Source organism: Antechinus flavipes, chromosome 1 (assembly GCF_016432865.1).
Source record: "Antechinus flavipes isolate AdamAnt ecotype Samford, QLD, Australia chromosome 1, AdamAnt_v2, whole genome shotgun sequence".
NCBI classification, from domain to species: domain Eukaryota; kingdom Metazoa; phylum Chordata; class Mammalia; order Dasyuromorphia; family Dasyuridae; genus Antechinus; species Antechinus flavipes.
The window spans coordinates 551046543-551063077 of NC_067398.1; the positions used below are offsets into that span (position 1 = coordinate 551046543).

At 36.8% G+C, this 16535-nt stretch overlaps 1 protein-coding gene and 1 long non-coding RNA gene across 18 annotated transcripts in view; one reads left to right on the forward strand and one right to left on the reverse strand.

Annotated features, from left to right (window-relative positions):
* The window catches only part of PHACTR1 (phosphatase and actin regulator 1), a 635610-nt gene that overhangs the window by 18654 nt on the left and 600421 nt on the right, over positions 1–16535 (reverse strand). For all 13 annotated transcript variants that reach the window (XM_051970672.1, XM_051970675.1, XM_051970671.1 and 10 more), the window contains one exon: positions 7833–7888. In XM_051970672.1, the coding sequence (XP_051826632.1) occupies positions 7833–7888 (56 nt within the window). The remainder of the gene's footprint in view (positions 1–7832; positions 7889–16535) is intronic.
* Positions 1–16535, forward strand: part of LOC127544165 (uncharacterized) — a 39174-nt gene that overhangs the window by 3146 nt on the left and 19493 nt on the right. For 2 of the 5 annotated variants that reach the window (XR_007949386.1, XR_007949388.1), the window contains 2 exons: positions 5081–5204; positions 6712–6790. This is a non-coding gene — a long non-coding RNA (uncharacterized LOC127544165). Of the gene's footprint in view, positions 1–5080; positions 5205–5246; positions 5374–6711; positions 6791–16535 lie in introns of all 5 variants that reach the window. The other 3 variants (XR_007949389.1, XR_007949387.1, XR_007949390.1) reach the window with 3 other exon arrangements.

Genomic DNA, 16535 nt, shown 5'->3' on the forward strand with positions numbered 1-16535 from the left:
GAGATATACAAGATTCTTTTGATTTTTTGTAAGTGGCCAAAATGGAGATGAATCATCCAAGTTTTTATTTACATATTTATTTCTTAAATACTACTCTTACAGGATGTTTCACAGTCCATGAACAAGTTCTCAGAATAGGACGGTCTCTTTCTCTAATCTTTTCTGGCCTTGCGTCTTTCTTTCATCATATCTGCTAGGAAAGCTTTCCAAATTGCCTGTACGCATTCAATGTGGTCAAAGTACTTGTTGAACTTCTAATTGGTTTCTTTATTTACCAGTTCCCACGCAATGGGTAAGCGTGTTAGACTAGGTATCAGAGGATGAAAATATTCACGATGTTATAAGAAACACATGGAGAACCTTTAAGCAGACTTTGGGGAAGAAACAGGATACAGTTTTCTTCCTCCAACGTGGCTGCTGTTTGCCTAATTGCCCAGTCAACCCATCCAGAGTTACATACATCCCACAGGTTCTGCTGCCTCACAGAGACAAGACTAGAGCTCATTATGATGTGAGTCTTTCCCCTAACTCAGCATGGGGGGCAAAATTGAGAGTACCTAAAGAGACCACCTGCTACAGAAAAAACAAAGACAAAAAAGCTAAAACTGATACTAAGATCCCAATCAAGGTCAGACAGGAGAAATTCCAGAAATTTTCATTTTTAGAAATTCCCTGAATAAATCCTTAGAACTATCCAGATAACCAATGTGGTCTTTCTGGGGCTAGACTGTTACATGGATGTATACAGTAGCATTTTCAGTCTCATTGAAGTGTCCATAAAATAAATTCCTGAATGTACTACTGTAGGGTCAGTGAGGTACAAGGATTACTTACCTATTTTAAAGAACCAAACCAATAATATATATATATACACAAATATATGTGTGAGTATATAATTATAACTATATATATGTGAATACACAAATATTATATAATACACACATATTTAAGGAATGCTCCAAACTACCAGGCTATGGTCATTTAAGTTAGTGCTTTTCCTACTTCTTGATTGTCTCAGAATAGGGAAATATGGGGTAGTAAGGGGCCCTGGACTTCCTATGGAAGATTAACTTCCAACTCAGTCAGATTCTACAGGGAAGCAGTTAATAACTCTTGGCCTAAATGCTTAATATTAGGGATGGAAGTGGGGCTCAGAAACAACAAGCCTATAGTTTTAGACTTTTAGAACTGGAGGGTCAGATGTCAGAAGTTACCTAGTGTGATCACACTATGTAGGCAACCAATCTCTTACTCTGCCTTCATGCAAGAAAAGAAATCATTGCACAAGGAGATTGAGTCATTTGCCTAAGGATATATATATGTGTGTATATACACACACACACACACACACACACACACACACACACACACACACATATTTATATATATTTCAGTGAATAGAAAAACTAAAATTTGAACCAGGTCCTTTGACCCTAACCCATTATTCTTTATATTGTCCCAAATTGACTTGGTCAAGGTAACAAAGTTAGAGAATGAAACCAGGAATAGAGCCAAGCTGCCATAATTAACAGTGACATTTATACTGATTAGATTCAACTTTTAGGAAAGGGACAGTTCCCTGATCAAAGCCAGTCTTACATGAAAGCAGAGTTAGAGGTTGGTTGTGATTTGTGTTGATTGTGATCACATGATATAATTTGAAGAATGTCATCAAAAGGTACCCCCACCCCCATTTTTTCATGTTTACCAAACCAAATAATTACCTAATGGAACCTTTTCTAACTAGCCTGACAGAACAAGGTTGAAAATTACTACTTTTAGGGATTATATTAGGTTTAACGATTATTTCCTATGAGTCATCTTTGAAAATATGCCCTTTAAAAAAGAAATACATTAAGCCACTACTGGTCATTAATATAACTTTTCACATATGAATTATTGTATGGGAAATTAGGGTTATTTCACAAGGCAGGAAAGACCATGAAAGGCAGACACTGGAGAGATAAATGCTGAGAGAGTAAGAAGCATGGAAGGGGAGATTTGTAGCACTATGACCTTTTAGGACAGATGAGGCAGGTATGATGTGTCCCCTTAGTGCTGGATGTTTAGAGTGGGAAGAGGGAGAAATTCTGAAAAGATATGGTGAAAACAAGAGCACTGGGCCCCTGAACACAGAAGTGATAAGTCATAGCCAAAGTCAGGTTTTAAAATATTGTCAACCCCCCTGCCTCATTTTATCAGAAAGAGGTGAAATGACATGTTGAAGGGAGCAGGTAAGATAGACTCCAGGTCTCCTGATGTCAGGGCCAGTAGTATTCTTTATAACACACCATACTGCCTTCACCAACCTTGCATTTTTGTGGAGGATTAACTAACCTTGCAAATGATTATATGGGACAAACCTTAGGCTAGAAGTTAACTTCCTCTGATTGCCATTGACCAGGGCCCAGGAGACATGGGATATACATTCCATGAATAGCATGATGGACTTGGGAATCTTAGCTGGCCCACTAATGTAGCTCCTGAAATATAGACTGCCTAAAGCCACTTCTTTAGAAAAAGCACTTTCTAAACAGAAAGAATGTAATAGATACAGGGGTTGTCATAGGGAGGGTCAATGACCTCACTATTATTGTTAACACCAGTTAATAGTTTTCATTATGTGCTCATATACCTAGGTTACTGACTGTTGTACAAAAGGCAAGATCACTGATCAGGTTGGGGCTAATCATTTTTATACACTTCTTAAAGGTTTTCTAGGGCAGCTAGGTAGCTCAGTGGAAATAGTGCAAGGGCTTGAAGTTAGGAAAACATGAATTTAAAATCTGGTTTCAAATACTTCCTAGCTTGGGCAAGTCACTTAACTCTTTTTGCCTCAGTTTCCTCATCTGTAAAATTAGCTGTAGAAGGAAATAACCCCAAATGGGATCAGGAAGAGTCAGACATGACTGAAAAAACAAACAAAGATTTGCTGAGAAGACTGGTCTACAGAAATTATTAGCCCATTTTCTAAGTAAGGAAACTGATGCTGAGAGAGGTTGTTGCTTGCCCAGCCAGAGTTCATATATTTAGAACCAGAAGAGATCCTAAAGGCCCTATAGCCCAATTGTCTCATTTTTACAGATGAGGAAACTAAGGTACAGAGAAATTATAAGTGATTTGTTTAAGGCTACACAGGAAGGATATGATTGAGACAGGATTTTAGATTTAGAGCTTTCTAATTCCAATTCTAGTTCTGGAAGTTCCAATTTATGAGTCTTAGCTTTAAAGCTAGATCATTTTCTCCCTCCTCCCCTCCGCCCTCCCTCCCCCTCACCCCCGTTTTACCATAGAAATGATAGCTGACATTTATAGAATGCTTTAAAGCTAATGAAGTGCTTTGTGTATATGCACTAGCTCATATGATCCTCAACAACCCTAATACAAGTATGATTATCAGCATTTTACAGATGAAGAAACTGAGACTCATAAAAATATAGTGGTCTTTCCTAAGTTATTATATATTATTTAGTCTTTTTTTTTTTTTTTTGCCTAGTTGTGTTTTGAATCTTTGTGACTCCATTTTTTTTTGAGGCAGAGATAATAAAGTGATTTTCTATTTCCTTCTTTAGTTCATTTTACAGATGAGGAAACTGAGGCAAACAAGGTGAAGTGACTTGCCTAGGGTCACACAGTGGTAAATAGCTGATCATGAATTTGGATTCAGGAAGATGAGTATCCTGAGTCCGGGTCTGGCTCTCTGTGTACTATAGTATCCTAAGACCATACAGTTAATATATTATCAGAGTCAGTGTTCAATCCAATTTCTTTTCTCCTTTGCTATCTAAGAGAATCCAAAGAATATAGAAACAGCCACCACCAAGAAATCTATCTGAAAGATCTAGAATTCTCTATATTTTAAAAAATAATCAATTAAAATTATTATTTTTTTTTATCACTCATGGTTTGGAGTGAATTTTAGAGAAGCTCTGGATTTTAGAAAATGTAAAAGGACCAAGACTTTTGAATTCTGTCAAGCATTGCTTGAAGTAGCAGGGTTCTTAAGGGGGAAAAAAAAACTTTCTGAGCTGTGGGGAGTAGCGAAAATAAAGTTAAAACTAGTCTCCCCCCTTTTTTCTCAACTCCAGATTTCCTTAGTCTATAGGTAAGTTTCTGACTGCTTCAGGAATGGATGCTGCCCAATGCTCAGCCTGTAAGGTTAGTCTGGGCAAGAAGAGTCTCAGTTAGGTAATGAGTCTTGGAATCAGGAAGAGAAACCTGGTCTGAGACCAGTTCCTAATTGTGCTACCATAGCGAGGTCCTCTGATCTCAATGTGTATTTCCTAAATAAGACTGACTCGCTGTCAAGCTGGGGATCAGGGGAGGTTCAGTTAGCCTTGCCACTGCTTCTGAAAGAGAAGGCCTACCATGCTGCTGTTGTTGGAGTCACAAAAAACAGGATTTAAATTCTACTTGAGACATTTAGTAGATTTATTTGACTCCAACCAAGTCACTTTCCAGCTATCCAGCTCAATTTTTCCATCTGTAAAATGGGGATAAAATCTGTCATGCTTTACCTCACAAGCCTGCAAGGGAAGAATGATATAATATTTTGTAAATATTATCTTGCTGAATAAATGCCAGGAATTATTATCGCTGTCATGTGGAAAGTAAGCATTTTCATGGAGGTTGTCTCAGTTTGCTCTGAGGCAGCTTGGTGAAGGTGAACTGACTCCAAAGGATAGAAAACCTAGGCTTAAATCCTGTCTCTGACAATACTTCCATGACCTTGGCATGACCCTTATTATCCTTGGGCTATTGATCTCTTATCTATAAATCAGAGGCTGCACTCAATGGCCTCAGAGATCTTGCTCAGCTCTGGCTCTCTGATGCTCAGCCAGGCTCAGGTGAGAAAGCCTTACCCAGTTGACATTTTTTTTTTACCATGAACCCCCAAATCTTAAAGTATATAAGATAAATATGGCCTTCGATTTGGGGCCAAATCTTCTTGGGAGCGAGGGAGAAGAAGAAATAGGAAAATGAAGATAGCTTACTTGTTTTGGTGGTGTCTGTTTGATTTCTGAGATAAACTGGAGACCCTGAACAATTTCATTATTTCTCTATCTTTTCCTATCTCCAGTTTACACAATGACAAATATATAATAGATCAGAGAAGAACAGATGGGAACTGAAAGGCCCAAAATCTTGATGGAATTTTCCCCCTGACAATGAAAATCACTTAGAAAAGATTCCAATTCTCTCAGGTAATATTTCTTTTATCTCTTGCTTTCTAATTTCCCATTCAGAAAGAAACTTCAGAGGGGACTCTTGAATACCAGGAAAATAGAAGCAACTGCCTTGCATTGTGGGAAGCCCTAAATGTATCTTCAGAATAAACTCCAACAAGGGTGGTGAGGAGAAAGGACATGGAAGGTGAGGGAAAACAGAAAACGTAAGAATGATGCTTTGGAATAAAGTTAGCTTGAAAAATCTTTATTCCAGACTGTCCTCTCATCTTCCCATGCCCATTCGCCTCAAGGGACTCGTTAGTTATTTCAATAGATCTATAAGAAATTTGACAGTAAAAGTAAAACTAAAGAAATTGCAATGTTAAGAAGAGAAGGAACTCCCAGATATTAAAATTGGAGGTCATATGTTTTTTAATATACATTCTCATATATGTAAAAGTGTATGTTTTTCTCTTTCCTGGAAAAAAAATAGAATATATAATAGAGAACATTAATATCAAAGCTATGAAATGTTTATTTTCTTTACTCTCTGATCCATGAAGCAGTTCTTTAGTAATAAATTTTGATACACATATATTTTGTACTCATCAATATACATATATCTAACCATATATTTCCATACAGCATATATATAGATATGTATATATGTGCATATATGCATATACATATACAAATAAATACAAATGCATACATGTATATACATTTTCTGGGGCAACTTGACTCCTATATATATGAGAAGCACCAAAGCACTTAGGATAGATAATGAGCTTAGGACTCAGAAAGACACACCTGGGTTCAAGCTCAGTCTCTGAGACCAGTAACTAATTGTGGTATCACAGAGAAGTCTCTCAGCACCCACAGAAACTCTCTAAGAATATAAATAACAAATGAATTGTTGATTTGCATTTACAGAGGAAGTTTCCATTCTTGGGGTTCCTTATATGGATGAAATAATAAATTTAGATAAATGTACATATATACACATGTATACACATATGTCTATGTATATAGAAACATTCCCAGTGACTACCACATATATACATATTTATACACACTTATATATAAGACAGATACATAGAGATATATGTACATCCATAGGGTATTCTGCAAGTGTTTTTGTGTGTCTGTACATGCACATATATGCCCATGCATTCTCAATTTATTAATGCATACACATATGTACATGTATTTGTGTGTATTTGAATATGCTTATACATGTACATATAGAAAGATCATTCACAAATATAATCTCATGGAATCATATGAATTGATTGCTACTATGACAAAGATATTGGTAGTAGTTGGTGTTGGGGAAGGGTATAGGCAGAGATAAATTTTGATTTTCTAAATGTTTCCTATGCATTACTACATTAAAGATTATTAAGTTTTATAAAACAACTGCCTCTTTTATTTTTAGCAGTTATGTCTAAAAATATTTTAATACGAAATGACTCGATAAATTTTCACATATTTCTTTGCTTGGACTAAAGAGCTTATTTATTTTCAAAATCCACTATTACAGAGAAATTAGGGCTGTTCCTGAGGTACAGCATCAAGCCAGAATACCATAACCAAGTTGTGGGAATTTTAAGAAACAGAAAGTGAGTACTTTCAAAACAAATTTTATAATTTTCCTAGGTTCCAATTTTTTTTTTTTTTTTGGAAATTGACAAAGGCTTGATTTATTGTTCTTTTGACTATCTGAAATTATCTAGATGGAAAAAAGTGGATTAAACTTTTAAAATCAAAAGGGAACATGCTATTTAACATACACCTGACTAAAATGGACATATATGACTAAATAAATAGTTATGGCTTAGCTTCTTCTGGACAGCCTTTAGGAGACCAGAAGAATGTTGTACTGTGTCAAACTGTGAAGTAAACTGAAGACTAGTTTCTAGGTTTTTGAAATGAATCTCAGATTTAGCACTGCTATAGATATCTCCTCTGTCCACAACATCTCTTGCATCTATCCTTTTCTTTCCATTCCTTCACTCACATGAACTCCCTTTTTAATCAGGGTGTTTTTTTTTTTTTTTTTTTTCTCAGCTCCTCTTAACTGGGCTATGATAATAGCCTCCCACCTGGTCTCCCCACCTCAAATCTCTCTCCTCTCCAATCCAATCTCCCTATAATTGTTAGGCTCCAATTTTAATGGTTAAAAGGATAAGAAACTATCTGTATTAAAACTTAACAAAGTTTACTTTCTCCCAGCTGTTTTCCTGGTAGTTCTTTGATTTGGCAATCAACATTATTTTCTTTATTTCTTTTTAGTCTATTACTAATTTTTTTTCCAAGTGGCCTCTAAGAAACAAAATTCCTCCTCTGATTTCCTCCTCTGTTTTACATGGTATTTCTGGCTATGAGACCATAATTAAAATGACTGTGATAAGGTGATGTTCACATTTGGTAAGGTTTAAATGAAGACAGCTATTGGTGACTTGCTATATTTATTGAGAATTTGTTTTTAGTCTGCTCATGTTAGTAGATTTACCCTTAATTTTGAGAATATTCGAGAGAAAGAGAGAGAGAGAGAGAAAAAAAAAGAGAGAGAGAGAGAGTGAGTGTGTGTGTGTGTATGTGTGTGTGTGAGAAAGGTGACTACAACAAGCCCCAATGACCAGATTCTTAGAAGTCACTTACGTTTCAGAATGTTCCTTTGCTCCAACTCCTCAGCAGTTGGCCTCTGGCTCAGTCGCCTGCGGAAAAAATCCAGGAAAAGTTTTTGGACCATATCACATCCTTCTCGAATCACTATTCCTCACTGACCCATCCAAACACATGAAACAGGAGGTGTGGAGGGTGTGCTGGGTCCATCATGTATTCTGAAGGGCTGATTCTCCCCGAAGATACTTTTCTTCTCAGTTCCTCTATTTCAAACCCAGGAAAGGCACAATGTGTTGTGTCATGGTAAAGCTGACCCTCCTCCTTCCTTCTTTCATTAGCCCCTCCTTCCCTACTCCCTGCCCCCACCTCCTCTGCCTTCTAGGCAAGTCGAGTGAAACTTAGACTGGACATAGGTCTTCACAGAATTTGCTTCGTGTCACTGCTGATTTCCTAACCAGGACTGTGACTTCTTGTGGCCCTCTTAATGATGTAATCAATTCTGAATCCCGTGCCTAGTTTCCTCAATTCCAGTTGAAATATAAAGAAGTCCCCAGTTAATAGAGAATTAACAGGGCAGGTCTCAACTACTAAGCACAATAAGTCTTCTTCTTCTGGTCTCCACCCCATCACTATCAGTACTTTGTTAGACTGTGAAATGACAGAATGAACAGGATCAGAAAAGACACACTTGTCCAGGCACAATTTTTTTTTTTTTTTTTTTTTTTTTTGCCTTAGCAAATAAAATCTCACCAAGGGCTATAGGGTGGCACAAACTCAAGTGAGCAGGGAGAAGAGTAGGAAGAAAAATCTGCACACAAGAACATGAATATCAACAACTGGAATGGGAAATATGCATGGTACCCAAGGAGGTAACCACATACTTTCATTCTTATAAAAAGGGCCAGGAATGATAACATTAAACACAATGCAAGTGAGCATTAACAGAGAAGCTTGTATTTTCTGAAGCTTTTAGTGATTACGAAACAAGCCTGCTTTGTAATGAAGTGTTTTTTGAGGAGAAAGTTTGGGAAGGAATGCCAGTCTTCCAGGAGACTTCCATTGGGATTTAGTGATATGTTGTAATTAATGGAGTTTTTAATGCAAAAATGCTGTTGCTCCTACCAGTCACCAGCTTCCGCTGTTGGTGAGATTGTTAGGTTGGAAAAAAGTTTCTAATTAGAAACTTCAAAGCCTGAGGAGTTCTAAAAATATCTATCAATAGCTCTATCCCATGCCTCAGCATAGGTGCCTTGGAGACTTTCCCAAGAGACAAGGCAGTGGGGGCAGATGGCCAGTCTCATCAACAGGAAAGACCCCAAATCTGGGCAAAAAGACTGACTGTGTGCTTGTGCTCTGAAGACAGCTCACTTTCAGACTTGGGATGTTCAGAACTGCAACCTGTAGAAGCTGTCAAGTAAGGCAAGGAGTGGGGATGCTGTCTGCACTGGTGGAGAACATATCCATCCACCCCGATGAAGGCATAGGTATATTGAAGGATCTTCAGCTACATCTATTCTTACTGCCCTAGATAATCAATCATTGCCCCTCAGTTTTTGTGAATTTAGTGAAATTCTTTCATTAAACATAATGGTTGCAATACCTGCAAATTGTTAGCCACTGACTTCTCAGCATCTTTGTTTTCCTCATTTGTAAAATGGGAAGCTGGAAAGGACAGAGGCTCTTTATAAAATGTTATGATTCTGTGATAAAATCAAGGGAAGGCAGTAGGGTTTAGGATCCACATATCTTGACTTTTTGTTTGGGATTCTTGGAAAGCATACAATCTACTTCCTTCTCTAGTTTTTATCCTGATTCGATTCCTCAGTTCAATCTTGTACATTTTTTTTGCCCTTTTTTCCTATACCAGTTGTAGTTAAAACACAAGTATGTCTTTCTCTGTAATAACTAATGGTTCATATGATGCTGAACATGAAAATAACAGCTCATATTAACAGAATTTTAAAGTTTGCTGAATCCTTCAAACTATTATGCCATTCAATGTATATACAGATGTGCAATACACATATTACATATGTACCTATATATGTATTATATTATGCTCGTAGTGTAGTTATACTCGGTATGGTTCTAGGTACTGGGCAGAGATTCCAGATCTAGGCTATATGAAGAGAAGATTCTACTTCTATTAAACTAACTTCTGTTCTTTGGAGATTCTTTAAGCAATTGAATCATCCATGGTTTTGGATGGTGTATAGAGAAGGACGTGAGGAGAAATTCATTTCTGGCTTATGTCAAATACCTTACTATAATTCCATTACCACATCTCTTTTCTGTTATATCTTTTTATTAGTTTCTCTTGGGGCTCATTTTGCTAGGGGTCAGGAAGGAGGAATATAGAATCACTTATCTCCATAAGTGACAGGGGTCTGCTAGTAAATGTTGGACATCAACAAAAAATGCATGGCAGGACACATTTTAAAATTTAATCTGCATCATTAACGTTTTCATCTTCACTTTCTTAAACCCAGGCAAGCAACAAAACAATAAATCAAGCCCAGATTTGTAGTAGTTAGTGATTACTGAGGTGTACACACTCATACTGCAAATTTAACAATTTTCAAGCTATTTGGAGTTGCCTCCTTCAAGAAACTTTATTCACAAACAAGGCAGTCTCAAGGAAAGCATTTTTTAATGATCCTGTTCTTTTCTTGTTTCTTCATGATGTCCTGAAGAAGTGATGAATTCTCCTCCTCCCCCCCCTTTTTTTTTCAGAGTAATAGTTCTGTTGATTATACAGGCATGTCTGATTAATACCATTAATAGTGGGGAAATGATTTCCATAAATCAGATAGTGCTTGTTCAGTATAAACCAATGTTAAACGATTCACATTAAAATCAATCTGGAAAATCACTTGTTTCCTGCTTTAAACACTACCCAGTGTCATTCACCATAAGTAGCTTTTCTTTTTCAAATGGAATTTAAAAAATGAACCTGACTTGTTTATTCTCAGTTGGAATGGTTTGGGCTGTACTAATGATTGAGTGGAAGAAACTCGGCCAACATATAATTAAGTACCTACTATGGACAAAACACTGCTTTAGTGTTTTAAAATATATTTTGAAAATTTTTGAAATTTTGAAAAATATTTTGAAATAGAATTATAAGGATCAAATTAGACACTGCTGCAGAAACAATTACAGCACACAATGTTAAATAAGTCATTAAGAGAGGTATCAAGTACTACGTAAGCTCTATTATATCCAAAAGGAAGAACCAGAGAAGGATGGGCAGGGGAAGGGGGTGGGGGAGCTGAAGGACTGCTGAAAGGGCATTTGAATTCAGTCTTAAAGGATGACTAGGGTTCAATAAGCAGAGACTATGGAGGCAAAGTGAGGAGTGGTGGTGGTGGTGGTGATGGGAGCTCAAGGAATAGGGCAAAGATCCATACTTGGGAAGGGACAAAGCTCTGAGGAATTCTTTCATCTGGGATAAAAACTAGATGTGAGGTATACTCAACCTTTTCATTTTTGATACTAGTGACTGGTTTTAATCTCTCTTTTAAAGGAAAATCAAATTAATCAATTGTTTATTTTAGTTTTTTTTTCATGAAATTAAGTTCCAAGTTTTGTTTATTAATTCATTTTTTTACACTCAATTTATTAATCTCACCTTTAATTTCAAGATTTCCAATTTATTTTTTAATTGGGAAGGGGGTAAGTGAATTCTAATGGTTCAGAAGATAGTTTTTTCAAACATAGAAGATGTATCCCCCTCTAGAATCTGGAGCTAGATGCCACAGGGAATGGAAGGAAGGTTGGAACCACAAGGAAAGTAGGACTACAATTAAGTGTGATTGCATGAAGGAGATTGTACAAAAGCAATATGGGCAGAATTGGAATGGCAATTGCTGTGGGGAGGGAGGAGACTACCAAGGACATCGACTCCCTGGGCAAAGTCCTGCCCTCTATATGCTAGATGTGGTTTGGGGCACAGATATGTTTGGAGGTGCTGAATAATCAATTTGCTTGGGATATAGAGTACAAGGAGGTGAATGGTATGAGATAAGGCTTAAGGGGCCAACTGGAATCAGAATGTAGAGGAATTTAAAATCCAGATAAAAGAGATTGACAATGGGGGATCATTAAAGGGATATTCTCCCTGTCCCTTAGTTTTTCATCATGAAACAAAGAACGGAGAGTAATAAAGTCTAGATCTCTCTTATTCTCTCTCCTCTCTCTCCTCTCTGTCTGTCTGTCTGTCTGTCTCTCTCTCTTTTTCTCTTTCTTTCTCTGTCTCTCTCTCTCTCTTTGTCTCTGTCTCCCTCCCCTCCCCCCTTTTCTCTCTTGTATGCATAAAAGAACCAGGAGAAAAATGGAAGGACAAAAAACTTGACTGGCAATACCAGATTTTTTATTTCCTGAATCCCAAACATAACCAATATGTTGGAAGATTGGCTTAGACATAGTTAGATCCTTTGGAGCCAGTGGGCATTATTTCTGTAGATACTGATGCCCTAAAAGTCACAAAGTCCTTAAAACCTCCCTGGTTGAAGCACTGAAACAACGTGTAGGATTAGTCTGATTGTATATGCTAATGATGTTTCTACTTGTTTGACAACAGCAAGGTCACAGCTTTCACTGACACTTAACAACTGCTTCTGTTTTTGCTGCTCTGAATTTAAAGTTGGGTTCTCTGCTGCAGCATCAGGATGTGCCAGGAAAGAAGAAAAATGGAACTGAGTCGATTTTCTACATATGAATGCCAGAGTGATGTACACAGCCTCACAGAAGCCATGAGTAGAAAAGTTCTAAGGAGCTGCCCAAGAGTAACAGAAGCTGCCCCAAACCACTCCCTTCATAGCTAGTAGAAGTGTGATTTCTTATTAGACAATCTTACCTAGCCGTGATTGACAATTGCTTTCAGGCAAGGCTCAAGATCATTATAAGGATACAGGGATAATGACCAAGAGACAGACTTAGGAGCCATGGTGGAAGGGGTAGACAGATTAATTTCAAGAAAATCTTTCTACTAATTAGAGATAAATGAAAATAGAATGGAGCTCTTTAGTGTTATTATGTAGTTGCATCTGACTCTTTCTGACCCAATGCATTATATTTTCCATGAAGATTTCTTCTTACAGATACTGGAATGGTTTGCTAGTTCCTTTTCCAATGGATTAAGGAAAACAGAGATTAAGTGACTTGCCCAAGTTCACACAGCTAGTGTCTGAAGCTGAATTTGAACTCAGGTATTCCTGACTTGAGGGCTTCATCAACTAAGCAATCCAGCTGCATCACCAATAGCAATCTTCAAACTGAAGTTAGGGTTCATTTCCTTGGATATGATACAGCAAAGATTCTGGCTTAGGCATGTGTCAGCCTCTAAGCTTTTAGATCCAGTAATTTTGAGAAACTAAGTATATAGCAATAAGTGTGAAGAAAGGACTCAGTTTTGAATAATTAATAGTGATGATTAACTTGGGACCCTTTAAGAAAGCTTATAGTTTCCATTGCCAGAGGCACTATGAACTATGTATAGTAGGAGTGCCAGCCTTTCATTCATTTTTAGTAAGACTTCTGTAAAATATTCTTTCATTTCAAACCATCCCCCAGCCTCCATCCTTTGCTTTTATCTACTGTTAGCCTCTTGGACAAGACACACATTCAGCCTGAGCAGATCCACTATGGACTTTTGAAAAGGAATCTGGGGACCATCAGGCTAAGGCCCCTCAGGGAGGATGAGCAGCTGGCTGATTTTCTTTTGACTTCAGCTCTATGACCTTCTGCTTTTTCTTTCTCCAAACTAAGCATACCATCTGTTTCATCTCTTTTCACATTGATACACCCACCCAACTCCTTCCATCCATTTTGGTCATGAGTAGCAACCTTTATTCCCAGTAAACTTTTTGCTTTAGCTGTCATCAAACAGCCAGATATTTCCAACTCTCTACTGAATCTCTCTAGATCAGACTCAAAAGACCTAAAATGGAACTTATCTTCTTTCCTTAGTAACCTGCTACTCTTCATAACTTCCCTATTTCTGAAAATAGTGCCATAATTCTGTTTCGATGCTTTGTAAACCTTAGAGGTACATTAGACTCCTTCCTCTCCTTCAGTCTGTACAACTAAATTGTCTATGTCTGTCAATTCCATTTCCCTGAGACTTTTCACATTTCTTTCCTCTTTACCTTTCTCATTGATACTGTATTCATTCAGGCCCTCAGTATGTATCTCTTACCTGGACTAATGCAGTAGCTTCCTAATTTGTCTCCCAGGCACCGGTTTCTCTCTCTCCTAATGCATTATGCATTCTACTGCCAAATTAAATTTTAAATTATATATTCCAGATCACATCACTCTAATAACATCAATGGCTCTATATTTCTTATTGAAAAACAATCACGCTGATAATTTTGATTATCAAAGTATTCACAACAACAAACAACAAAACTCCCCCAAAACAAAAAACAACAAAAAACTAGTCACATTTAGGCTCCAATCTTTCTCTGTCTTAAATGCCCTTCACCGCTGTCTTTCCTCTCTCCCAGTTAAAATATCTCCAAGATGTTTTAACATCTTGCCCATCTTTCAAGTTCCAGCTCAATTACTTTTCCATAATGAAGTCTTCCCCTTAGAACAAGGGTTCTGAAGCTATTTTTTAAGTGTCTGCAACCCCTTGGCCAATCTAATGAAGCCTGTTCTCAGAATGATTTGCTTTTAAGTTTATAATTGATGGAAATCCTAAATTCCAGTTAGAGGTTAGTGAAAAAAAATTTAAAAATGTATTTTCTCACATTCAAGTTCATGAGCCCCCTGAAATCTGTACCCCAAAGAAGTCTATGGACCACAGTTTAAAAATCTGTGCTTTAGATGGAAATGAATTTCTCTTTCCTATGAATTCTCATGGTATTGTATTCACAACTCTTCTATGTACCAATCAGATTTTGTTTTATATTATAGTAATTTGGTATGTCTTAGTTCTAGTTTTAGATTTTCAACCCCTTCAGAGAAAAGAAAACTTGTTATTCATGTTTGTATCTTTTACTGGTATTTAGCACATTGCTTGGCCCTTAGTAATATGTAGTTGTCAAATAGATAAATGAATAGACTAGCATTTAAAACGCCTCAGATTTAGAAGCACAGCTGTTTCTAATAGGTGTATGACCTTAGAGGTGTTGCTTAAACTCTCTGGGTCTAACTTTACTGATACATACACACACACAAACACACACATAACACACACACACACACACACACACAATGGATATACTCATCCCAAAGGGTTATTATGATGATTCTGATGAGATAATTTCCATGAATAGTACTTTAAACTTAAAAAAAGCCCCAAATATCACATATTCAAGTATTATTCAGAAACTTGGGAAAAACAGCATATTCCACAAACTGGATAAGCGGTTCCTAAGTGAAAACCTTTCTCTGATCTTACCCACTGAGGAGATGGTCAGGGTTGTGATCCACACTGCTGGAAGAATATTCACCCAAGAGAAATACGAGACCTCCTCCCCACCCCAAACGAGGAATTGTACAATTTGGCAAAATAGGCAGCTGGTGTGTGCATCTGTTGGACATAACTACCTACCCAGAGGGTCAAGATGCTTTTTAAATGAGCTTCCTTCATTCAACTTTATCATGTTCTTTCAGAGAGAGTTTAACAGCTTCAGAACTAGTGATTTGAAACAGGGGATATACATCTTCCTGATCTCTGTCACCTTCATTTATTTTTTAAAGGTATAGTTATAAGTTGGAAGTGTCAGGTACAATGAAGGATTTGAACACTGGGCTTCCTGATTCTTATGTCCAGCTTTTTATATGTTATGTTAGGCTGCCTCACATTTGCTTCTCATATCTATATCTTTGTACTTAATAAGTAATGAATGAATCTATATATAGCTATATAAAAATGGAATGCTAGATAGAATAATCTAATCATTTTTTACTTGAATTACTTGAAGGAAGATTAACAGCTCAGATGATGCTGCATCTCTCTATCAAATTGCAGGCAATCAAATTGCAAATTCTAGATAGAATGCTGGCCTGGGAGTAAGAAAGATTCCAAAATCATATCTCACAAAATTATTGTCTCACTTAAAAGTCAATCTTAATTTTTCACAGTTTCAGTTTCTATTACCTGTTAAATGGGGACAATTTAGGAAGCTAAGTGACTCAGTAGATATAATGTTACATCCAGAGTCAGGAAGATCCAAGTTCAAGTCCAGCCTCAGAAATTTACTGTAATTTACCTCTGGGTAAGTTACTTAATATCTGTTTGCCAAAATTTCCTCATCTGGTGAATGAGAATAATTATAGCACCTCCTTCCTATAGTTGTTGTAAGGATCAAATAAGATAATTGTAAAGCACTTACATAGAGCCTGCATATAGTAAGTGTTATATAAATGTTAACTATCATAATAGTAGCACCTACTTTACAGGGTTGTTGTAAGGATCAAAGGAGGTAATATTTGTAAGGTGCTTTAGAAATCTTGAAAGTAATATGTTGTTCAATCTTTTTTTTTTTTTTTGTATCGAACTTTTTATGATCTCATTTGGGATTTTCTTGGTAAAGTTTCTCAGGAAATTGAGGCAAATAGGATTAAGTTACTTGCTCAGAGTCACACAGCCAGTAAGTGTCTGAGGCTGGATTCGAATTTGGGTTTTCCTGATTCCAATGTCGACTATGCTACCTAATTGCCCTCACCAAAGTTAAAAAGTAATATACAAATCTTAGATATTAATCTTCCTTCATGATTTCTTATTTT